General features: G+C 35.8%; 1 protein-coding gene across 1 annotated transcript in view; it reads left to right on the top strand.

The window, feature by feature from the left end:
• Positions 1 to 27,328, top strand: part of EPHA6 (EPH receptor A6) — an 815,563-nt gene that overhangs the window by 649,632 nt on the left and 138,603 nt on the right. The window contains exon 12 of the mRNA XM_026491624.4: positions 26,581 to 26,706. Coding sequence (XP_026347409.1) covers positions 26,581 to 26,706 — 126 coding nt within the window. The remainder of the gene's footprint in view (positions 1 to 26,580; positions 26,707 to 27,328) is intronic.

Below are 27,328 nucleotides of genomic sequence, written 5' to 3'. Positions count from 1 at the left end.
GTCATGCTTCCTAATAATGACAATTCTATTATATAAGCCTTATAGTTATAAAGCATTATATTACTCACTTAAAATAGTATATTAAATATTGAATTAAATATATTAAATATGTTTATTATACTACTTACAAAATATTAGAGTATATATAACATATTACCATTAAGTTTTCTTCACAGTAAAATTTAAATTGATTGGGGCACCTGGGTGGCACAGTTGGTTAAGCGGCTGCCTTCAGCTCTGGTCATGATCCCAGGGTCCTGGGATTGAGTCCTGCTTCGGGCTCCTTGCTCTTCGGGAAGCCTGCTTCTCCCTCTGCCTCTGCCTCTCTCTCTCTCTATCTGTCATGAATGAATAAGTAAAATCTCTAAAATAATTTTTTTTTTAAAGATTTTTTATTTATTTATTTGACAGAGATAGAGACAGCTAGCGAGAGAGGGAACACAAGCAGGGGGAGTGGGAGAGGAAGAAGCAGGCTCATAGAGGAGGAGCCTGACGTGGGGCTCGAACCCGGAACGCCGGGATCACGCCCTGAGCCGAAGGCAGACGCTTTAACCGCTGTGCCACCCAGGCGCCCCTCTAAAATAATTTTTAATTGATGGGCAAAGTTCCACATTTTAAGTGCTGGCTACATGGTCCAATTTTTTTTTATAGACACTTTGTTTACTGTATGTAACCACAACAAAACATTAAAAATAACATATTCACAAAAATGGGCCATGAAGCCAGTTCAGCTAAAATAAATGCACATTTTTCTAATTTTCTCAGTACCTCCAGGCCCAGGATATTGCTGCATGGTACATGGTTGACATTTAAAGAAAGAATCAATAGATTAAAGTTGCAATTCATGTTAAGTATTAAAAACCATGATACCTAAGTCATGACAAAAATTGCCATCCAACATTTTCTTTTCCCAAAAGGTAAATAATTCATACATATTGGATCATGTAAAAGAAAAAAAAAAAAGGAAGAAGAAAACAGTAACATTTTGTTGAATTTGATCAATATAGAGAATTACTATTAAATGTGCAAAGATCTCTGAAGCTAATGTCGAGTGTGAAGAAGCCGTCAGCAGCTGTTACACCCTTTAAGACCAGTTGCTGCATAATCAGAGGCCATAGAAGAACGGAAGCTTAGGCATGGTCCACGTAAATGCCTGTCATATGCAGCACCTAGAGGCGGGGAAAATATCATTCCCAATGTCAGAAAAGAGAGTAGAAAAAGGATAGAGGTGACTTGCATCAGCATGGGATGATATCCATGATATCCAACCTGTATACTGAGAGAGAAGTGGTTTACAGACAGCAGTGAGGACCAGAAGAGAGCCTAAAAAGTCTCCTGCCAAAATTCTTTTTTTTTTTTAAAAAAGGACAATTTTGTTTCACAAGTATATAAAGAAATCAATTGAATAAATATTAAAAAGAATCTGAGCAGTCAAGAACAGCTCCTTGAAGTCCACTACATTCATCAGATGCCATGATTTATAAAGTTCATTAGAAGGATCCAAGGAAAATTAGCTTAAAGAAAAAAATCAGGTAATTCTGCATATGTAGCAATATTAACAATATTATTCTTACAGATGATTATTATAACCTATAATTATAGCTTTCAAAGAGAGAGGACTATATATAATGGAATAACTGTGTATGATTTATAAATTCTGAAGCAAAGTTTTCAAATTCTGCTTTCTAAATAATTCTGACTTCAATTAAGTAAGCTATGATGGTAACTAAATATCAGAATGTAATTTGAATGTATTAGATGTATATAAGATATCAGAATTTATAAATTATGAATACAAATATACAGTCCCACACGTTTATTAAGATTTTTAAATTTTCAATTCTTGCCACTGGAAGACATCATAAAGATAAGAGTCTTTATAGAATTTATCAAGTAAATACTAGAAGACAATTTCATTGCTAAACTTATTAGCCCAGCCCCCTCCATTTCAATGAGAAACCTGAAACTCTAAGGAATGATTCTGCTAAAAATCATATACTTAGTCATTACTAAATTTAGGATTATTTTGGAAAGTGATGACTTGAAGTCAATTTTATATGTTGATTATTCAAGTTTATTTGCAAAAATAAGGCAGTTTTTGTAAGAAGTCACAGAAAACCAATTCATATTGTCTTAATCCAAAGAGATTGTGTTGACTTTTATAACTAGAAATCTAGGATCATTTAGCTGCAGGTATGTCTAGATCTAGGATTAAAAACAAAAATTGCTTTCAGTCTCTTGGCTATGCTTTATTCTATAATGATTTCACTCTCAGGGTGAACTCTTGTTATGTGGCAGCCCCCTGTATTTTGAATCCCCTACCTACTTCGATTCCAATGAATGGTTGTCTTTATTACCTAATCATTGTAACAAAGTCCTGGAATGAGCTTTGTTGACCTGACATGCTATAGGCTCATCTCGAGGAGGGATGGATTAAAACCCCACCACTACCAGCAGAAACCACATGAAATGAGAGAAAGGAAAGGTTGTTTTTAAGGAAAGTCAATGTGCTCCTTTAAGACCAAAGGAAAATGGATTGCAGGCAAAAGCAGATGTCTACTATAGTCAGTTTGGGTTCATTTTTTATTCTTAAGATGACATCACATCTGGCACACTTAATATTGTAGTGTTGTGGACAGAGTATTAGGAATGAAGGCAGAAAGATCTAATTGTATGACCTTGATTGGTCACCAAGCCTTTCTGGGTTTACTTTCTTCATACATATATTGTTAAAAATACATTTATCGTTGCAATTCTATGAATGATTTGATGAAGAAAAAAAACTGGTAAAAAAGGCTCATGTGCCAAAAATAAATTCAGGCCTGCTATATTACACAACTTCCAAGGACATTATTCACACAGAATACAATAGAAGAAATGTAGCAATGTTGTCTATCAAATAATACCTTCTTTACAGAGTGCTATGAAGATTTAATATGATAATGTGTGAAAGTGTCCAGCTAATGCTAGCCACTATTATGGATTGAATTGTGTCCTCTCTGCCAGTACTTCAGAATGTGACCTTATTTGGAAATGGAATGGTGATAAATGTAGTTAAGATGAGGTCATATTGGAGTAAGGTGGGCCCTTAATCTAATATGACTGGTGTCCTTATAAGAGGAGAGAAAGACATACAGGGAGGAGAATGCCATGTGAAGGCACAGAGACAGATAGGAAAAAGACAGCCATATGAACGTAGAAGTAGAGACTGGAGTGATGTATTTACAGCTAAGAACACTAAGGATTGACAGCTGTCTCCAGAAGTTAAGATAGAGGCATGAAAGAAATTCTCCCTCAGAGCTCTCAGGAGGAATCAATAGTGCCAACACCTACTTTCAGGCTTCTAGCCTCCAGAACTGTGAGAGAATAAACTTTTGTCTTAAACCACCTAGCTCATGGTACTCTTTATGTCGTCTTGTAGGAAACTAATGCAGCCACATTGGAGTCAGCATGATTAGTTAAACTTGAAAGTATTTTCATGTTTTTGAAAGATAGTATTTCTTAAAAATTTTAAGTCTACTAATGTTTTAAAAATAATATTCAACAACCATGTTATTAGTATTGGTCATCTCGTTAGATCTCTAGAACACTTGCCACTTTTGCCTGTTCCCTCCTAGAAATCTGTCTTGTCCTACTTGATACCCTTCTCTCCCAGCTCTCCTCCTACTCCTCTATTTTCTGGCTTTATCATGCCTCCTCTTCCCCTGCCCTTCAGTGTTTGTGGAGTCCAGTATTTGACCCCCAACCTTCTTTTTACTGTGGTCATCACTGACCATTCTTGCATTACCAAATTCAGGTAGAGCCAGCATCTCTCCCAGGAGCTTCAAATATGCAACGGCTGGTTGCTGTTCTCTATCTAGAAATCAAATACGTAGTTCAGAGTATGTCCAAAACAGAGCCATGATCTTTACTTGATATACTTCTCCCTCTTCATAAACCCAGGAGTCATCATAGATTGTCCCTTTCCCTTACTCTTCACATCTAATCCAGATTCACGCTCTCTTGCTTCTACCTTCACTAATGTCTTTCTCCGCTTGTTCATCTCCATTTCTAACTTGTTTAAATCTCTCATCATCTCTTTTCTGAATTAAAGAGAATCATGTAACTTGTATCCCTTGCCTCCATTTTTGCCGCTCTTAAACTCCTTCTACCCAGTGCTGCAGGAGTGATCTTTATAAAATGCAAAACAGATAAAATTAGTCCGCTGCTTTAAAATTTTCAAGTTTCCCCAGTTTAATGGAGAAAGTTCAAGTTCTTTAGCAGAGTATTCAAGGCCCCCTTTGATCTGGCACTTGCCTCCTCTCTAGAATCATTTTGCTAATTGCTGTGGATGTTCCAGCTCTATTCAACCACTTAAAGTTACCAGACAGCACCATGCTCCCTACAGCAGCTCCGTCTGCCTGGAATGTTCTTCTCTTCTTTCTTAGTATCACTTTTCTCTTTTGGGTTCAAATCAAGGCTTCCCTACTTCATATAGAAATTTATTTCCCACTGTACCCTACTCAAATATCTAACATAGCATCTAAAGTGTCATGTTACCTTTATTATTTTATATACATTTGGCTCTCCACCTCATGAACAGGGATTCTCCTTGATATATCTCAATATATGGCATATAATTAGTGCTTGATAAGTATCTGCTAAGTTAATGAACAGAAGGGAAAAATAAAGTAACGAATGAACAAATGTTAGGATTACATATTGAAGAGCAGTGCAGCAAAGAAACATTTCACTTGAGCATAAATAAGTGCTTGGTTCTGTATGCATTGATGATGGTTAAAAGCACAGATTCTGTTGTCATGTTGTTTAGATTCCCTGTTCTGTCACTTAATTTAGGTGACTTAGAGCAAGTTACTTCTCTGCAAAAAAACACAAAAAAACAAAAACAGCATGTAATAGTTCTTTCTTTATTGGACTGTTAAGAAAATTAACTGAGTATTTGTCTTGTTAAGAATATATTTATGAAGATTAAGAACATAGCAAATGTTATACACGTTGTTAAAAATACTTTTCATGACACAAGATTAGAGTAAGACTTTTGTTTTAATTGGAAAGAATTCTTATTCTTGCTATCAGCATATAATGAGAACACTGAACATAAATTATTATAAACAGTATTTCTGTAGCTACTGGTACTTTCCAATATGCATGTAAAACTATACCCACTTATTTAAAATAACGAAGTTCTTTCGTTCCTGTTGCATATTGAGCAAATGCTTGCTGTGATCAGCCATTACTCCCTAATGGTTTTTCTCTGTACAGGGATGCAGAACCAGAGGGGAATTATGTAAGTCACCATGGCTTTTGTGGAATCAAACCCTGTTGAATTCTATGCGAAAAAAAATATTTTAGTGTGCAGAATGCAGTGGCATTGCATTACTTTTATTTTACCCAGCTGCCACCAGCAATTTTGTGGTTGAAGTCTACATAAGTAGAATAAAAAAATAAATGAAAATAAAATAAAGGCATGATACAAATACAAATGTGAAGGAGTCAAAGAGGTGAGTGATCGGGAAAACTCTATGGACGAAAAAGGCCAGGAATTGAAAAGTAAAATGTGTCTGGGATTTGAACAAGCAAATAGGTGGTATGGCAGGAATTCCAGGTGGGAGGAGCAGCATGAGCAACGGCACAAAGACAAGAACATTTCTGCATTTTAGAGACGGGAAGCACCTCAGTATATCTTAAGTATTAGGTTTATATGATGAGGAATTAGGATAGAAATCCAGAAGGTAAGTTAAACCATATTATGGAAAGTCTTAAATGTGAAACCATGATATTTTAACCCTACCCAAGATGTAATAGAAAGTTTTTAACAATAGAAAGGCTTTTTGAAGGTTAGAAAGTTTTGAAGAATAGAAGATGATGGGACTTCCTGAAGGGGATGGTGTACAAAATTGCTAGAATAAGCTAGAGGTTAAATTCCAGCCAGACTGCAAGGAAATAATATCCTTCCACAAGCAATTGTAGAGTCTAGAAGCCAGAATGTGGCAGCGAAGAAGTCATCTTCAGATTCTGTTAAGAACTGAAGACGGGTCAGCAAGAGAAAGGTCAGGCTGAAATAGTTCACTGATAGAGTCAGGGAAAAACAGTTTGAAATAAAAGCCCAAATTCAGGGGTAGAGTCTGGGATGAACGGAAATGGAACATTGTAGGCAGAGCCCAGGTGAGATTATGTTATCACATATAAACATATCACATGTGTGTAGTAGGGAGTGGTCATCTGGGGCAACAGTCTCAGTTGTTACAAAATATTGCTGCCAGGTCAGCCCAGGAACCTAATAAACCCTAATAGGGAAAGAGTAGAAGCAGAGGGACCAATTAGCGGCCTGTCGCAGTAGTCAAAATTAAGGGCAGTAAGGGCCAGACGTAAAGGGGTTGACAAAAAGAAGATTCAAGAGAAAAAAATGCCTTTTCAAAAAAAGTTCTAAAGTTAAAATACCATCTTTTGAAGCAATTGCTTATGTCAGGTAATTTCTCTAAAATGTAAGTGCTAATTGATAGATTCTAAAGCTGAGTTGAAAGCTAAATTCTTGTACTTTTGGAAAAGTCACTCTCTCGGTGACCTGGCTACTGCATTATCATCTCAAATGCCATTTTTTCTTATTATTTCATTATGATGTAACCTTCAAAGGACAAAAATTACCTGTAAGTCATAAATCTTATTTCCCTAACACCGGAAGAAAGTCTGCCTTGAAACTCAAAACTCTCTTCTCTATTTCATAGTACACAACAGATACCCATTTGACCCCAATTTTTCTATTACTCTGACTCACCATGAATTTGCTGTTAAATAGCTTTTAATTGAGATCGAACATTAAGAACCTACAAAGAAGTGAATTCTCAGTTCACAAAAGACTAATTGCCAAGCCCTGCAGCATTTGTAAGCATCAAGGTCAATGTGAAATGTAGAAGGTCAATGAAACTTGCTTGCAAAAGAGCTCTGGACTCAAAACCAACATTGCAAAGTGTAACACACTAGCAGTTTTCCAGTATATCTCTGCTGCCACTTTCTGTTCATAAAACCATAAGGTTATTTTAATCCAGTTTTACTTTTTTCCTTTAGTCAGCGTGTTATCCATATATGGAAGCTATTCTTTTAATCTTGGCAATTTATTTGAAGTAGAAGCTCTCTTGGTCCAAAAATCTATATGGTTCTGATTAATGCCTCTGTGACCTTAAACGCTAATCCCTTAGTTGCTCCTTTTTCCTGTTTTGTGTTTTATGCTGATATTTTAACATGCTTGTTGGGTTATAAGGCACTCATGGTAATAGAAGACCTTAGCCTAGTAACATAATCATAGTAAATGATACCCCACATGGTTCTTGGCCTTCTGGTTCCCAGATTTTAAATCTGAAGGCAGTCTGAATGTGTAAGATTTATTTTTAATTTTAGGAATCCTTTGTGTTGTTATATAGCTGACTCATGAGTGACCAACTTTCCCGAAAGAATTTCCTTCTCATTTGCCTGTTGATTGCCCGTTATGTGCCAGATGCTACACCACGCGTTCCTCATACATAGTTTTACAAATCCTCACAAACATGACAAAGCTGATTATTATTATTTTCCCCATTTCACAAATAAAAAGATTACTTCAAGGATGTTAAGTAACTTGTGCAATATCACACAGCTTGTTGGGTGCAAAGTTAAGCTCTGATCCACGTCTGTCTGACTCCAAAGTTTATGCTTTTTCATTATGTTAGGTTCAATCTTCTTTCTGCCCACATCTTCATAACAAAATCCATATAGATTATATTGCACCCCTAGAGGTAGGATACTGCTGAATTAAGTATAAGGCAAGAAAATACCTGAGTTTCTTAGTAAAGAATAATTCCAGACTCACAGCTTTTTAGTAACAACTGTGTCTGTATTGAATAACTGTGCCTCCCAGTGACATGGTTTGGAAATTGTTGGACTATTTAAAGGTAGATGGTGCCGATGAGGTTCTTAATCTTTTTACTTGTGTACAAGGAATTCACTGTGCCTGACAAGGGCCAAAACAAGCAAGAACTTAAGGAATAAATATCAAACAGTATGCTTTCAGATTATATTAAATAGAATAAGGCTTTAATGCTGGTCAGCTGAAAACGCCAGTGGATTTTTGTTGGCCACAAGCTCAGTAATAGATTGCAGTGTGACATGGCTATTACCAAAAAACTAATTACATTTTAGGTTCCATTGATATAAGAAAAGGACCATTTTGAAGGACTGAAAGACTCCTTTAATAGTCTGTATCTGGTGTACTGTGATCAGTTCCATAGGTAATATTGACAAAGTATATTTTTTCTAACAGTAGGGTAACTAAGATGGTGAGATTTTAAAATAGGCATCTAATAAATCAAGGTGTGTTTATCCTGCAGTCAAAAATGTAGGAAGAAAATGAAAGGAAAATAATAGGTCTCCCCAGACATAATATGTGTTGTTAAATACAACTATTAAGACCTATAGATGGAAGTTGCATGAAGGCAAAATTTGTATTGATTTTATATTAGTTCGGAAAGCCCAACAATGAAACAGACTGACACAGAGTATACTCACAGAGATGAAAATAGAACAGTAAAAGAATTTCTTCTCAATTCTAAGATACTTTGGCTGAATAGTACCCATGATTTTTTAAATTTTATTTATCAACCTATCAGATAATGCACACCAACTCACCTTCACCCTCTTTTTATTTAAACAACTCAGAAGAAAGTACTTATTTAATTGCTTTGAGAAGAATTGTGGGTTTCTCTTGGAGAAATCCAAATTGCATTATCAGATAGAGGAATGGTTTTAATAATTTATCCTAAAGGCTGAATTTATAGAGTCATTCAATCAACAAACATATTGAGCAGTTAATAGGATTCTAATACAAATAAGGCTCAGGCTATACTCCCAAAGAGTATATAAGTCTAGTAGAAGTGACAGAGATGTGGAGGACAATTACTTGAGTGCAATAATAGGTAATGGATGAGTGAATGAGGGTCAGGCTCAGCACATTAGCTCCATCTAAAGAAGTGTAAGACTAAAAGAAACTTCCTTAGAGGAAGTAACACTTAAGCAGAGTCTTGAAGAATGAGTAAGAATTAACTTGGTTAGAAAGGTGAAGAAAGGATATATTATTAGTAGAAAAACCATGTAGGAAGAAGCTACAGAAGTGTGAAACAGGTTAATAGGTTTACAAACCTACAAGCATTTTCTTATTGTGAGAGCAAAGGGTTATTAGAGTAAAACAATTTTGGAGGATGTGGCCAGAGAGATTGACAAGGTGAAAAGTAACTGATAAAGACAAAAATTGCAATATTTATTAAACAAATGATTAATATGGAAATTGGATGATAAATTTCTACAAATCATTTTTAAAAGACCCCATTATATAAGAGCAAAAATACAAATAGCCAATTTGCATAAAAATAAGTATGATCAATAAAAATAAGAAAATACATTCAATCTCACTATTACTCAAAGTAGGAAAATTAAAACCAAATTAAATCATTTTTACCTAGCTAGCAAAAATTTTAAAGATTGATAATATCAGTGCTAGGAAGGGGTGTCGGAAAATAAGAACATACCTGTCATTCACTATTCATAAGAGTATAAATTGACAGAGACTTCTGATGGACTGTTTGAAAGTATTTATCATATTTTAAGATTAACATACTGCTCAACTCAAACTCCACAATGATGTAACTATTCTAGATACACACACAATAACCTACACACTCACTAGGAAGAAGATGGTTAGATAAATTATTGCATATTTGTACTAGAGAATATTATGGTGCAGTTAAAAAGAAGGAGGTAGATCATTGTCATGCAGGGTCTCCAAAACATGTAGTTGAGTTTAAACATAAAAAAAGCATATTTGTATATCTATGTATGTAAACATATATAGCATACAAAAACACCTCAGAGGCACGCATCAAAATGATAGCAGTAGAAGGCTGGGATTAGATGAATGATAAAAGGGAATTTTCACTGTTCTGAATCACTTAAATTTTAATAATATCTTTGTGCATTACAGCATAATTTAAATTGTAAGCATTATTCTTAAATCTGTGTGGAGCTCTCAAAAGTTTTAAGCAGGGAAATCATATAAACACATTTGCATTTTAGTAATATCTTCCTGCCAGCTGATGTAAGAGGGACTGGAGGGAAGCTAACCTGGAGACAGGGAAGTCAATTAAAAAGTGATTGCAATAATACAGAGTAAAAGTAATGGCGCACTTAACTAAGCTGTACAATTGCAGTGAAGATGCAAGAAGGAGGTGACTGAGAAAAATATTTTCTATAGGAAATCCATAGGACATGCCCCTGAGGACCTGAAGGCAAATGTGAGAAAGGTCTAAATGATCCTCAAGTTTCCAACTTGGTAATTAGTTGAATGGTCAAGTCCATTCACTAAGTGAAGAGATAGAGAGGGGTGGAGGGGGGAGAGATTGGGGAATGAATTATAAAAAATATGATCCTTCGATCATTGCTGTCCTGAGGAATTGGGGAGGAGGGGTTGACTAGGAAGGCTATCTCAAAAGAGATTTTCTCTGAAATCTTTGTTTCCAAGAAAAAGTACCCACCCTCCATAGAAGGTGTCAAAGGCAAATGAGTTCCATCAAAATATACTAGCTTCCTATAAAGCTTCAAGAAATTTCCAGAGTCCACAAAAGTTGTTCAGTAAATGTTTCCCTCCAGTGATCCAGGGAGTAGCCACACCTACTTGCGATGTGTATAGTAACATTGTGAGGGAAAGTGTATGGATCTCATCCACTAAAGAGTTGTACCCCCTCACATGCCCTCCATTCCACTCACCAACCAGCCTGACCAGCTGACATTCAGGGGGAAGCACAAACTTTGGGGAATGTCTTCTGTCAAAATGGCCTATGTATACACTGACATATACACCTTGACAAGCTTGGATTCTTTGGATCAGAAATAGTTTTTGCCCTCAGGTTGGTCCCCATAGTTAACAGAAGTTAAAGTGGAAGAAGAATTCTATTCTGGCAGGCTACTTGTTTTTCTCAATTCAAAACATACCACCTTTATTTAATCTATACACTTTGTTTTACTGTTGAAAGATAAAAATAGAAGCTCATTCAGGTACAAAACTGTGACATTAAAATTAGATTAGAAGTGACTCATGGGATGCTTGCATTTATTAATCAGTATTCATTCTTGTCAAAAGTAAAAGGCTTAGATCTAAAAATGGTAGAAAATATATGATAAGAAAGATTCCTTTAGTCACTTATCAGTTTTTAAGTGCTAGGGATACAGTGAAAAGACCACATGATATTGGCCTCATAGAAATTATCTAATGGTAGACATGTACAAGAATAGTCTAGAATAGCCAAAATGATAATTATGAAAGCTGTTTCAGAGTATGAGATAAAGTAATCATAGGATTTTAATGCAGTTAATTCAGGGACCAGGCATGTTAATGGAGCCAAATCAAAAATCAGTTTAAGGTTAGATTCTGTAGGGAGTAACAGAAAATCCCAAATAACAGAGTAAAAAATTATTTCTCTCATACAGAAGCAGCTTCCCAAGGTAAGCAATCTATGGCTAACAGGAGGGCTTCGTGATTCCCAAAGACCCAAGCTCCTTCCTGAGTGGCTGTCTTCAGCACACCGCCCAGGATGGTTGCTTAAGTCCCAGGCTTTGAGAAGGAGAAAAGTGTAAACACCTGCGTATTTCCTCCTTTTAGGTACACTTACTCTTACTTACATTACTTAATCACATAGCCTCATCTGGATGCATAAGAAAGCTGGAAAAATGTGGTCTTTATTCTGGCCAGCCATGTGCCAGCTGAAAATCAGGGGTTCTAAAAGTAGGAAAAAGAAGGAAACAGATACTCAGTCTTTGCCAGCGTGAGGTCAGATCAAGGTCCTACACTAGGGATGTAGGACCTTCCTCGGTCATCAAGAATGAACCGAGGTTGTTCCTTTTGCGGAATGCCAAGCATACGATGTAAGGGGCTGATTTAGTCTTTTAAAGTTGTTTCATTTGGGATCTCTTCACATAGTAAAGATTATTCTTATGTGGTTTTTTTTTTTCATGATACACATGTTATAAATTAAGGGAAAAAATCTCAGGAAAATGAAGTTTTTTTGTCTCATTCAAGACTGAATATTTGAAAAATCTCACATTTGTTCATTGGATGAGATTGTGCTTAAAGTTTGGTAAATCAGTACTTTATAAACACACTCACACATATGGACACAAACATGCAACTTTTTATCTTTATGCGGCCATTTTTCTTTGATCTATATATGTCATTTAACCAAAAAATCTATCTCCTCTTGTTTATTTATTTATTGACAAGCCTTTTCCACTCTCCATTATTTATCTCTGCCAGCACTACTTTTCTATGAATACAGTTTGCTGGATTATACCTAACTCTATACTTAAATACGAACTTTCTGGGACTCTCTCCAAACTAAGAGTTTGTGATTACAATTAAGCAATGATATTGTCACTTGCTTTTTCCTTTCCTGAAAGTACTTCATCTTCTTAGGTCACTGCCATTCGGTGCTGTGAAAATGTGATTTGAAAAGCAAGTTTAAATGGAGCTTTCTAATTAGGCTGCACTCATTTATACTTTCCCAACCCTGTACCCAGGTTACCCTAAAGTTACATGCACCCAATTAAAGAACATTCCATTTGAGATCTATATGCCTTTGAGTATGAATGGGTAACTCTCAATGATTGAGCTTGATCCAGCTGCTCATTCAGCTGAAGTGAATTAAGTCTTCTAGGGCACCAGGGTGCCATTTAGGAAATTACCTCCGCCAGCACACTAAATTTCCCTCACATGGTTGAGCAGCATTCTTCCGGGGAGTGGTTTCATCACCCCACTTCTGCACTGGCCCAACCTTATTGACGTGAAAGGGTGATTCATACGACACAATATTTACCCACAGCTCAGACAATAAGCCTACACAATGATCTGCTCCATTTAAGAGCCCATGTGCCGGTATTTAAAGGGTAAAATGAGAGCCGTTTTGTTTCGATTCTTTTATAAATCAAATATAAAAGAAAGTGCATCATTGTTCCCTAAACTCTGAAATGGTAACATTTGGTGATGAATTCACCACCATATAATAATTTGGTCCCTTAAAAGTATCAATAAACAAGCATCTTTTTCTTTATTAACACAACATGTACACAAAATGAAAATATCTAAATAGCAATAAAATTGAATGTAATACTTAGAAGGCAGGATGTTTTTATTTTTCACTTACAAATATAAATGTCCTTTTAATTTTAACTCACTCCGGTACTTCTCTTAGATATTAACTCCAGATATTTATTGGTTCCGCTTTTGAAAACTAACATCCAGAGCATAAAATACTTTTTGTGGTGCCATAATTTGTTAAATAATGCTTTGAAAGTGGCTGGGTGCCCAAAGAGTCCATGCAGAAATAAAATGCATGCAAACTGCTTCCAAGTGTTTTCCTCTCCAGATATATCATGTCAGAAGCTGCCGTTCCTCCCACACTGTTACTATATCCAAGAAGCTATAATCATGCACCACCACTAGAATATCTTAGCAAACTACCCAAATTTATATCCAAGCCAATATTTAAAATGTAATAAAAAGCATGTATGTTAAGTGAACCAGTAATCTAATAACACAAGAGTCTGAAATTACTTTGGAATTGGCTCTGAAAAATACATTAATGGGGTATTTTCAACAGTGAACAACACCTGCTAGCTCTCTTTTTCTCACTTTCTCTCTTTATACAACCCATGAATCTCCTTCAGCAATTCTCATAGAACAGGATGTACCTGGACCCTCATTTTGAACTCAGTCTAATGGCCTGCCAGGGATAGCCTAATGGTAAGCAGTAGTGAAAATGGTGGCACAGCGAGGGGCTGGCAGATTGTCAGTGGAGATATGATTTTAGGCAATCTGGACATGTCCAGGTCATGTAGCTTAAGAGTAATAAAATTAGGCTTCTTTGAGCTGGTTTCTATTTTTCTCCCTTATTATCAGCAATGAGCGCTACCTCAGATCAGTCTGGAAGTTAATATTGTTCCCAAAGGCATCACGCTTAAAAATAGGAAAAACCTCAATAAAAATTAAGAGATACATGAAACTGAGGAAGGCCTGACTCTCTTCAAGCCCATTTCACACTTATGATCATATTTGGAGATAGATCCCAACACACCGTAATTAGTTTGCTTCAAGCCACAGTCGAATTTGCTGGCTCATATCTAGGAGAATTAGGCCCACAGAGAACGAATGGTGAGTCAGTCTCTCCCTCAGAGAACATCATCTCTACTTCTGTGCCAGACTTGTCTCTTGGACTTAAGCAGTCGAGATTGAGATCTTCTCTTTGTCCCTTAAGTACATAAATGAGAGGGCACATTCGGAAAACCAAAAGAAATGAAGGAGAGGGTATGTATGGAGGCTATGTGTCTGGCTGCTTGTGTCATTAAGTGTCCATCTGTCTGTCTAAGAATAAAGAACATATGAGCTAGAGAGAATGGCTTTACAGTTCATGACATTTTTATGACTAACTCATTAAACCAATTGTATGGATTTGGTCATTCCACCCTTAGAAGTTGCTGTCAAACCATCAATAACATTGCCATGAGTCAGGGAGACGTGGATATGCTTTATACTTCCTATGTTTAAGCTACCTTCACAGTTGACCCCTCTGTGAAACATACCATGCCAAGTTCTGTCGGAAATATAAAAATGAGAAACTCTTTCAGGAACTTATTGTAAGCTATGTCATGAACAGAAAGAATTATACTACAAGGAAAAATGTATTACTATATAACTGAAAAAAAGAAAAGAGGCAAATGTAGGTAGGGAAGACTTGTGTGAGTGACTGCTTTGTACCAGACATTTTTTAAAAACAAAACACTATCTTGTAGGGGTGCCTGGGTGCCTCCCGTTGGTTAAGCGTCTGACTCTTGATTTTGGCCCAGTTCATGATCTCAGGGTCCTGGGAATGAGGCCGGCATCGTGATCTGCACTCAGGGGATTCTGCTTGAGGATTCTCTCTCCCTCTGCCACTCCCCCTGCTCTCTCTTTCTCTCTCTCTCTCAAATAAATAAATCTTTTAAAAATTTTTAAAAAAATAAAACATTATTTTGTATATTGTCCTCATAACAGACTTTTCCACCTATTACCAAAATGGGAACTGAGGCTCAGGGAGTGAAGTATGGATGCATAAGGTCATCCAGCAAGCGAGGGCACATCAAAGTCTTGAAACAGAGTCCCTCTGACTCTAGCACCTGCATGCTTTCCATGGCAGCTTTACTGCCTCCCGACGGAGCACAGATGAAGCCAAGGTTATTCCAGCCATGAAAAAATGGAAAGCCTCTTAAAAGAGGTGGCACTTAGGCAGGGCATTTAGAATGGGTGAGGCCAAGATAGGGCATTCTTACTTTGTGCTGGAAGGAGTGAGCGAGACATTTAAATAACAATGAAAATTCTAGTGTGTTTGTAGTAAAAAGTCAAGAATTTTTTAAACCATTTTTTAACAAAAAATATATTAGTGTAATCAACATGTGAACATTACACTTGGTGAAATTCAGGTTACAAATGTAAGATAAATATCAACTAATATCATACTTTCAGTTTAATAGAAATCCTAACAGTTATGACAATCATGCTTAACACCTTGGTTAAGAGAGAAATGGGCAGGGGTATCATAGAAGTATGCAAAGATTTTACTGTTCAAAGATGCTTAGCCCTGCTGAGAAAAATATAAATGGGAACTATGTGGTAAATATTTCTATAATGTGGTGGTTTCAGTCCATTTGTGATCATCATGCATTTAAAATAACTGCAGTTGTTTTTGAACGCAGAAAACTAGATTCAAAGTCTTTGCTCAACACGCTAGCATAGTATGAATCCCTTATATTTAAAAATATAGTTTAAATTTGAAAAGTTTAGGGTGAAGCATTTTTGTTTTTACAATTACTTTTAGATATAATGGACACTATGCTACATAAATAGGTATACTGCTGTGAGGTTAATTCCAGTGATTCTATTTTGTATTTGTTAGTCATCGTCAGCACAAATTTTATGCTTTAGAAGAAATAGATCAAACCAACAAAACGGTTATATTTAATTTTCTTTTAAAGACAGATTAACTAAATTTAAGGAAGAATTGATATCTCATTTTCAAATTACTGGTACAAAATTACCAGAAAATAGTTATATATTTTGCCCAACATCAAATAATGTGCAAAAAGCTTCCAAGATAGATGCATTTCCTGTTCAATTCCAAAACTAAATAAACACTTTTTAACTGAAAGCATTTACATTCCTGGCTCTCTAAAGTAAACACTAGAAAACAAAGTACAAAAAAATGATCTCTCAGCTTCTGAATAGCCCACGTAGTTACATAAAGTATTTTCTGTCCCAACACTTTCTCAAATTCAAAAGATATTTACTGCCCAAGCATATGACAAAAAGTCTTCGTTTCAAATCCGTTGGTCTGTTTCCGTGGCAACACTGTGGGAATCCCTTGGCTACCATAAGTCTCATTAGGTGACTATAGAATTTCTCAATTTTCTTTGCATCTTGAGCTTGGTCTGTTCTGTATACCAAACAAACGAAATCATTTGTTTTTTAATATACAAACTCCCATCAGAATGTCTATATTTGGGAATCACAAGTGTCTTCATAGGACTGGCAAGGTAGAGTTTCTTTGCCAAGAGATTGATTTCCTGCCACATCTGGTACTGCAGCATCATGAGTCCATGGTGGAATGGGAAGAAAGTCACGGCCTGGACTGGAGGCACTGCAACCTGGCCCACCTATCTTTGAAACCATACTTATTCCTTGGGTTCATATTCAGCAATAGTGAGATTGTGAAATTTTTTAAATGTGGAGTAACATGATCTGTACTGGAAGGGCTCGGAGAGGTGTCTACCTAAGTGTATGCACTATGCAGGTGGGGATGTGGAAGGAAATCCCACATATGTACCTCAAGCACAAAGTGGCTACCTGGAAAAGTGGACATGTCTTGGCCACGACCACTACCATTATAGTGCCACACTGATCATACATTTATGATATCAGAATTGGTGTAAAGTCATTAGGGTCTTGATTAGTTTTGTTCTGTATTGGCTGCTCTCAATTATTTTCAAGACTTACTGTGTTCCTAGATTATTTCCCAGACCAAATTCTCAAGATGATAATTACTAAACCAAATTATCCTGCCGTCTAATCCATACCGTATAGATGCCAAATAAGTACCATTCTTTTTTTTTAAGTTTTTATTTAAATTCCAGTTAATGAACGTATAGTGTAATATTAGTTTCAGGTGTACAATATAGTGATCAAACACTTCCGTATGTCACCCGGGGCTCCTCACAAGGGCTCTCCTTAATCCCCATCAGCTATTTAACCCATCCCCCACCCACCTCCCTCTGATAACCATCAGTTTGTTCTCTCTAGTTAAGAGTCTGTTTCTTACTAATGAATCATCGAGCCTTACATCGAAAACCGGGGATGTACTGTATGGTGACTAACATAATATAATAAAAAATCATTATTAATAAAAAAAAAAAAAAAAGAGTCTGTTTCTTGGTTTGCCCTTCTCCCGAATCAGTACCATTCTGACCTTAAAAAGCTAACAAATCTTTGAAAGGAATTTATCTTAGCCTTAAATGAGACATGTTTGGTATGTTTTAACACGTTTGTTTGTAGATAAGACTACCAACAATGTTATCATCAATACCTGGAAGTGAAACTAAATCCAGAACATTCTCTTTCCTACTTTGTACATGAGAGACAACAACACAGCAGGGTACATGCTAGCAACCAATGGCTAGTCCTGACTGAAGGCAGCCATGGAAAATGACAAAAAGGCAGAAGCAGCCTTCCTCATGACCTCTTTATCAAGTATACTAAAGGTACAAACTTCCCTTTAATAATGTGACAGATATACCCACAGTTCATAAATATTAAATACATAGCACACTTTGGCTGTGAAGCTAAATAGATCTACACTCATACACATTGATAAATGCTGCTTAACAGCTCCTTAGCTGACACCTTGGCACCTGAGGTGTAAAAGCATTTTTTAAAGAATATATAGTTTTAGAGTCTGAGCCCAGAAAGAGAAGGCTGACTAGCAATTTGCCGACCAAGGCCCTGTGTGGTGACTCAGTCAGGAAGACACGCTTTTCAATTTCAGGTCATCCCTTCACCATTTCTGAGATAAAAGAACTCAAGAATTTAATTTTTTTTAGAATTTTAGTTGTCCCTGGTTCCTAAATACTGGCTCTTCATAAGCATTTAAAGTGGAAAGTCAGAAATCTCATTGAACTTTAATAATTATACATGTTTTGAGGATATTCATAATATTAGAGTATAGGTGATTTTAAAATCTCTGACATCAAGAAAATTCAGTCTGCTATATGTCCAGATAAAGCCAAACTGCCTTTAAACTACTCATATAAATATGATTTTAATTCAACTCAATAAATATTACAGTGAGTTCTTACTATGTGCAAGCTCTAGGACTGGACGTACAGAGGAGAATAAGACATGCGTGACTTGTCTCTGTTCTTAAGGGATCAAATCCTAATAGAAGAGACAAGCATATAAACCAGAAGTCATCTGATGGCAGCCCACAGGCTGAAGTCAGCTAAGAGGTGTGTTTTATTTGATTTCTACAATGTTCTTTAAAACATCTGAATTTGTTGCCCTTAGCCAGAACTTTCACCTTTGACTCAAAGCCTTTGTCATCAATTTTTGTCATCAATTTGGTATACTAATTTATTGCACCTGATGGGCCCTTGAGGCATTTGCATTTGGTATCACAAAATTGTAAACCAGTGAATACTATATCTATGATAGTGTTCTACCTCTATTCTAGTAGCTAAGATTATATGGGGGCACGGAGGAAAGAATAGTGAGTTCTCCCTGGGTGTGTCAGGCATGTTTTGACAGAGACCAGAAGTCCAGAAGGGCCTTCCAAGAGGAGATATCATGGAAGCATGGACACATGAAGTGCTAGGTCAAGTTTAGAGAATTAAGGAAGATAATATTTATCCCTCATTTATTGAATACTTATTAGCCACTAATAGGCACTTCCCATATGGTCTGCAATAAACCAATATAAGTGATGTGTTTATTATTATTTCTGTTTTTCAAGTGAAGAAATTGAGTATCAGAGAAGCTAAATAACTTACCCAAGATGAATCAGCTAGTGAATGGTAGAAACAAAATTCTGGTCTCAAGCCTAGGCATTGTCACTATTAAAACTGGTGGAAGTACTAGCTACTGCAAATTTAGTCAAGACACTTTTTTGGTAATTAAGGTTCCAGGTCCCACCACATGTAAACAAAGGTAAGACCACTGGACATAATCCATATTAACAAATGAAAATAAAAATTATACAAACAGACTTTAGGAACTTAAAATTTAGGGACGTTCTAGTCCAAGTTCATCATTTTACAGATGACGAAACTCAGACATTTAAAATATTTGTTTTTAAAAAGTCAAAGAATGTCTACTTTAAATATAAATTAAAATGTATTTTAATAAATGTCTAATTTTGATCCACTTCAAAATATCTTAATTCTCTTTGTTAATACTATAGTTTTTAAAAAATTACAGCAACCATAATTTTACCATACATATCCTACAAGTTTAAAAATAACTCAGGTAAAGATGAAAATTTCTTTTTAAAAGCACTGCAGAAATAACTCATAAAAAACTAGCCATGAAACTGCCCTTTTTGCTTCAATACTTTATTGTGACCTATTGAACAACAACAGGATGAGAAATCTATAAAATTCATATTGCAGTGACCTGAACAATAAAAAAAAAAGTCAAAAACAAAACAGTAATGGTTGCATGATCTTTAATTGTATTTGGTGCTGAAGAATCTTCATGGAGATTAGCTGTGTAGTTAGCTAAGCAGGAAAATAGTAATATAATTGTGGGCATATTTCCATTTATAATAATTTAGGAAATGGAAAAAATTCTGTAATTATAACTTTGGCTTAACTTAGTTAGAATCATTTGGGGGGGAAGAATCATTTCTTGAAAATAATAGTATCCTATCAAAAATTTATTTCCTCTTTTTGGACTAGAAATATGTGTTATAGTGCCAAGTTTAAAAAAAAGAAATAGGTGCTCCAATAAGTATTTACTGAACAAACGACTAAGTCTATGAATGAGTTATTTATGAACGTAATGGTTCTCTTTCGCATGTTAAGCCTAATTGAAAATTAGCTCTCATCTAGTCATTAGAAAGTTACTATTAGCCTAGGAAGCAATTGAGCAGGCTGAGTACTTCCTTAGATCCTAGCAAGATATTTGCCTAAGGAGCAATTTGTCACTTCTCATTTCATCATTCTTTCAGTCCACTTATTCACCTTGCCTTTATTGAAACCCTACTCTGTGCAGCTTCTGATCAAGTTAGAGCAGACTATGTTGGGGTCCCAGCCGGCCCACCTCATGGCATCATGGTAAGATAGGAATCTTTTCTCTACTAAACTAGGCACAGCAGCTTAGTTTTTCCTAGACTATATGTTATTAAATAAAGAGACCTAAATAAAGGTTTCTATAGAGTAAAAATGCATTCTTTTAATGCCTTACATGAAAATGGCTCTACTCACTGTTGCTGGTCTTCCTTCAATGGTGATGTAACTCAGAGTCTGAGGCTTCATGTACCATCACAAAAAATTAGGAAGCATGTGTTCAGACAAACAATGGGCTTATGGTTTTCTTTCACTTCTCTCAGTGGAGGAGAGAATGTGTAATCTATGAATTATTGTAACAGAAATAGAAGAAAACCATACAGGAGAGAAAACCTGAGATACACAACGAGTAGAAGGAAACACACTGACAGAGGATGAGGGAAATTGATAGATAGATAGATAGATAGATAGATAGATAGATAGATAGATAGATAGATAGAAAGATGATAGACTGGGAGAGATATCTATAAATAGAGAAAGAATAGAGAATCTTTGAAGGTTCTGAAGTGAGCATTACTCGGGAAAAACAGCCCTTGACATAGCATTTGGTTTAACACACTGTGTTATCATTAAACTTTGAAGTTATTCACACTATAGCTCAGAGGTACCATTATTAATCTAAACCACTCAGCCATGGAGTAGCTACTATGTGCTAGTTAAAGAACTGAATACTGGATTCTTAAAGCCGAAGAAAGGATCTCTACTCTGAATGCATACATATTCAATTCTCAGCTCTCCAAAATTGTAGTCATGCCCCTGTCAGTAAGCAGGTTTGAACCCAAACTCTGAATATTAATTTACTTATAAGTTGTATATATTTTCTGTTTTACTGTGTTATATTTTTCTATTTATTCTAAAATACAAAATATAAAAGGAATAAAATTAAAATATTTTGAAATAATATTCATTTTATATACTAACAGTATAAGATAAATCTATATAGGATCTCTTTACAAGTTCAGCTTATTTTGATACTTGATTTCAAATAATAGTCATACCACACAGGCACAATATACATTAGATGCTATATATTTAGGACTTTTTGTGCTCTCTTTTTATATCAGATTAGATCATCCTTGCATTTTACGTTATAGCTGACAAAGAACTCTTTTTAGGAGTAGAAAACATAGATTTTCTATTTTCTGTGTGTTCTGTGTATTTGCTTGGACATTTAATACCTATTTTCTAATGTATATCCAAGGTCGAGAACCACTGTGTAAGGAACAGCATGAATTCTGGGATCAATGCCTTGGGCCGGGTGAAATCAAGGCCCTGCCCTAATTGTTCAAGCTCGCGAAGTAACTGTTTTACTTCAGGAATACGTCAGCATTTTTCTCACTGTTTTATTGTTTAAACAAGCATTCTCCAAAATGCTCTGATCACACACCTCTAACAATGAAAATGTTTTGAGCATCTTCCACAGGGAGTATTAGGAGTATATTTTATTTATAACTTATTTGACACACATGTGTGCATGTGTTTTAAGTTTACAGTTCTAAACTGTTTGTCTTTAACTGAGTCTGGATATTCTTTGTCTACACATAGATCAGATTGGGTATCTGCAAAAATAAAACCAGGTGGAGACAATTTGAAGGAACCACATCTCAAAAAATTCATATTATAGGGATATTGCCTTTATTAAGCTTTTCAGGCAAAATTAAATTATTGGTATATAATCTTCAAAGAAGGGATTTCTTCCATTAGGTTTTTGTCTATGTATGTGGGGGAAGCAGGTAGTTCTGCACTAGAAAAATTTAATCAGTCTACCTCAATTTCTCAGCCAAAGAGGTTTCTTTTTTTAAAGCATCAGGACTATTGGGGTGTGTGGGTGGCTTAGTCAGTTAAGTGTCTGACTGTTGATTTCAGTTCAGGTCATGATCTCAAGGTTGTGAGATCGAGCCCTGCATCAGGCTCTGTGCTGGGCATGGAGACTGCTTAAGATTCTTTCTCTCCCTCTCACCCTCCCCTGCTCGCTCTCTTTAAAAAAAAAAAAAATAGGGCCATCTAATAATATTGTCTTATATTTATGATTATTTACTTTTATTTAATCCTTACATACAGCCCCATTAGGTGGGGTCAGTTATTACTTTAATTTTATGTATGAAGATATTAAGGCATGAAGAGTTCAAAGCCATAGTCATCATTTTACACAAATTCTTAATGATATCTAATTTCCAACGTAAAGTTATTTCAAAGAGATTGCTGCAAATCAAATTGAAAATGAGATTTCATTTCACTGAGTTTAAGTGTTAAATATATTTTATTTTAACTCTTTGAAAACTGGTTATTCTACAGGCCGTATTACTTTCAAATAATCTAGGTAATCAGAATCCTACATTAATTTATTAAACCAGATGTCAGAATTCAGGCTGATCATGTTAACTTCTGTTTTTTTTTTTACATTGTGGTCACTAGCAACCAGTTTTTTTTTTTAGGATGCTTTGTTCTCACACAGTGTTTCTCAGTAGTGCTGCTAGCATTTTGAGAGGAATTCTTTGTGCAGGGAGTATGCCAGTTATTACAATGCCTTTAGCATACATCCAGACCCTCACCCACTAAATAATGTCTCCCCTTAGTCATAATTTGCAGTACTCCCTAAGGGACATCAACAACCACTGAACTACTGCAGGACAGATAAATCATCAACTCCTGCAGAAGTGAGTTATGTTAATTTACCTTATACCAGTAGTTAATAGTGTCTTTTGTGAGTCTGATACTCAACGGTGTTCGAAATTATATTTGAGTAGGGTTGTCAGATTTAGCAAATAAAAATACAGGATGCCCAATTATCTGGCAACTCTGCATTAGAGACAATATAATGCTAACATCCTGTTAATGGTGTCTCTTTAACACACTGACTCATATTCACTAGCAAACTGGAAACTCACTTATTTGAGATTAGAAAAGCGTATGTGAAGTGGCACATCTTATATTTCAAACTTGTAATGAAACGGAGGAATACTGTCATCAAATAAAAGCCTACCAAATGCAACTAAAAACAAATACTGATGGACATTTACATTTATCCTGCAACAGATACTAGCTGTTGTTTGGCTACAGTATAATTAATAAGTTCTATGCTTGCTTATTTATTTTGTTGTTTTCTTGTTTGTTTTAATTCTAGTACAGTGTAATATTCATTTCAGGTATACAATATAATGAATCAACACTTGCATACAACACCCTGTACTCATCACAGCAAGTGCCGCCCTTCATCCCATCACCTATGTCCCGTACCCCCACCTCCCCTCTGGTAGCCATCAGTTTTTTTCTCTGTAGTTAAGGTCTGTTTCTTCGTTACAATTACTTATTTAAAAAAAAAATGAAAACAGCAAGAGCCAGCAATTTAAGCAATACAGCAAACCAGACTAAAATTATTTCGTATCCAATCCCAAAAGATTCCTGAACTTAATTTCTTGTAGATTAAGAGATAAGAGAATTATAGCAAAGAATAAATTCAGCTTCATTATTGAATTTTGAAAACAGAGCTGTAATGTTTCATGCAATCTCTACTGACACGACTGACCCTAAGGAGAAAAATGATAAGGCATTATTAACACATAATATGATATTTCAACTGAATATGTATTCATGTACACTGACTTTTCTGGTGGTTTGTTTCATATATAAAAAAATGACAGTTCCTTAAGGAAGCGATGCCATAATAAATGAAAGACCTTTTAACCCACAGTAAAGAAACATAACAAAGCCATTATGAATGATGCAGCAAGTTTAGGAAAATGAAAGCTATTATTAAATATGACAGGCTGTCACAACCACAAAAATAGTAATCAGTGTAATCATAGCAATAAAATAATATTTGCATTTTGTTTCTTTTAAGGAGTTAAAATAATGGACATCTTTTGGAAGTTAACAGTTTCAAGTAATATGGCAAAAATAGCAAACACAAAGATAAAAATCTCTAAATGTGAAGCATATTAACATTATTTAAAGTCTGCTCTACATGCTTTTGTTTTTCTTCAAATTTCCTGTATTATAATTATATTCCTTTTTGTTTCCTGCGTATGATTATGTTATTCTTTTCCTTTGCAATCTTGGATTCTTGAACCAAGCTTCCTGTCACTTGGCTTCAATAAATTCATAATCAGCTAGAATTGGAATATTTCTGTTTGTCACAGCCTGTAATACAATCTGAATTTCTTATAATTACTTCCTCTGAAGCAAAATCACCATTTCTTTTGTAACTTTAAGAATGCAGTATAAATATAAATATATCATTATCGGTACCTGGTAGTCAGTGATGCTCCTTGGCGATGACTATGTTCTCAGACAGTGTTGGAACATTGCGGTGTGGGATGCACGTACATGAGGGCACATTTTTGCTCAATGGCATATACCCCCATGTAGTAGAAATTAGATTCACTGTTCATCAAAATTTACCCCAGAACACTTTCTGGCCTGCTGCTTGGCACTTTAGCCACATCTCTTAATGTTTAAGGGACTCAAACTCTACTGGACCTTTTTACCAAAGCCTCATAAAATCAACAACAAAACGAGTTCATTTACAGTATATGATTTTCTTTCTATGCTTTCTTTAATCCAATGTACAATGAACAGGCCCCACTCATTAAAACATCTCTAAAGATCTAAGAAATGCCAGCTTTCTTTAGCAACAACTTTCTCCATACAAGCAAGTTGTGTAGAGTGTGGGAGGTATACGAGGTCCCTTTAATCCTGGTCCAAGTTCAAAGAGGCTTTCAATTTTAACGTATCTTAGGGGCAAAATTTGTGTCAAGGAACAAAATGAAGTGTCTTCAAAAATTCAGGACTTGCTAAAACTGAGCGTGGGAGGATTGATCCCAGGTCTCTATCTGGACACTGCCCTCCCCGTTGGGGTTTCAGAGGCCCTGAATGATATGCATTCTGTACCACCATCTGTGTAACTTGCTTTTAGGGTATTATTGTGATTAAACTTAGATCTACCATATCAATTACCAGTGCTGCCCATGCACTGATAGTGCCTGTATATTACATTTTCTTCTGAATGACTTTAGTGTCTTTCAGGTCATTGAGACACCAAATCGTAATGCTATTATTCCAAACTGCAGGGTTTCTAATTCATATTCAGAGAATAGCAATCTTCCAAATGGGAAGTGGCTCATTATTTATTTTTAATCTGTAGTGGAACAGTTTTGTCCTAGGAGTCTGCAAGCTCGGCAGCATTTCCCCTTCCCACACCTCAGTTTGCTGGTCTGTAAAACAAGGATCTGGATGATCTCTGATGTCCTTTCGGGCTCTGACAGTCTTTTATTCTACAATTCATGATATAATCTTATGGATAAACTTCCAAGTAGTTTTACTTTTTGTTTTTTGGGGGTTTGTTTTGTTTTTGTTTTTTGTTTTTGTTTTTTTGCTTCAAAAATAGCGTTCTTGGGGCGCCTGGGTGGCACAGCAGTTAAGCGTCTGCCTTCGGCTCAGGGCGTGATCCCGGCGTTTCGGGATCGAGCCCCACATCAGGCTCCTCCGCTATGAGCCTGCTTCTTCCTCTCCCACTCCCCCTGCTTGTGTTCCCTCTCTCGCTGGCTGTCTCTATCTCTGTTGAATAAATAAAATCTTTAAAAAAAAAATAAGCGTTCTTGAAAATGAAAAAGCATATGGTTCTGCCTTTGCAAACTCTCATGTCTTCTCCTGAAAGGTATAACAAATTAAGAATTGTATATATTGATTTCCTTGCCACTATTTCATAATTGCTGTACAGTATACAAGTTTTCCTCGTGTTCAGTACTACTGCTGACATACGTAAAGCAAGGCGCTGGCCCTTTCAGTGCAGCTCCGATGTCCCATCCTGCTGTGGCTGTCCTCTGTAACTCGTGGGGATGTGCATTCTGCAAATAGACCACCTCAATGACTTATTTATATCCACTTTGTCAAATGGGGGTTTAGAACTTTTATCTGAGCCGTGTTTGATTGTAACTAGTTAAGAGTAGCTTTCTTTTCAAAAACTAGGTTGTTTTTTTTAAGATTTGTGAATAAAAATGCATTCTATTCCTTTTCATTTTATCACTTCTTTTAAGGTTTGATGTCTTTATTAATCACAGGCTTTTTTTCTTCCCAGTTAAATGATCAACAACTTTTCCACAAAGAAGATTTTGATTAATGTCCATTTTTATCTCTTAAAAGGATCCTTCCCGGCCATTGGGGTGGAGGCGTTTTGCCCCAGCTTCCTGAGGGCAGGGTTTTTAAATAGCATCCAGGCCCCGCATCCAGTGCCAGGGGGAGGATCTCTGCCCCCCAGGATTCCTGCTGGTAGGTATTTCAGGTGAAGTTTTCTGCCATGCAATTGAAAGATCCACGAGACAAAAATAAATATTTCTGTATTGCTGAAAGGAAATGCAAGTGGCTTTTCTCTAATGCAGGGACCACATTTAGGATATCTTCTGCTTTGGAAGTAGTGGAAGGAAGTGGAAGAAGCGTCCATACCTGAGCACCCAATTAGCATAATGCTGCTGCTTCTTCTAGAATAATTTTTACATGAATAAGAACTAGAGCTTTAAATCCCAAATTTTGTAACTCAAAAATAAAAGTAAAGATAAATTTGAGCTACTTTGCCACTTGGAATTGGCTAGCAAAGAGAATTAAAAACAGCGTTATTAACAGAAAAAGTAATTCTATATTTGGATGAGTTTATAGAGGTTTAATTAAAATTTCATTTCACTAAAGAGAAATGATTGGAAAAAATGCCAGAAAGTAACAAATTTGGAAGAACCTTTTGAAAAAGAAAAGTAATACTCAGTTTCCCCTAAAAATATCAATCTGACCAAAGCTGTGTTTTATTAATGAGAGAAAATATAGGAATTGAGCATTTTAAAGTGCAATTTCAAAGTTTAGTATATCACTTTTTGGATTATCCGTGGTGCTGTTTCAGTCA

Source organism: Ursus arctos, unplaced genomic scaffold (genome assembly GCF_023065955.2).
Source record: "Ursus arctos isolate Adak ecotype North America unplaced genomic scaffold, UrsArc2.0 scaffold_4, whole genome shotgun sequence".
In the NCBI taxonomy this organism is placed as follows: domain Eukaryota; kingdom Metazoa; phylum Chordata; class Mammalia; order Carnivora; family Ursidae; genus Ursus; species Ursus arctos.
The sequence above is the reverse complement of the archived record's forward strand: the minus strand, read 5'-3'. Positions and strand labels throughout refer to the sequence as shown.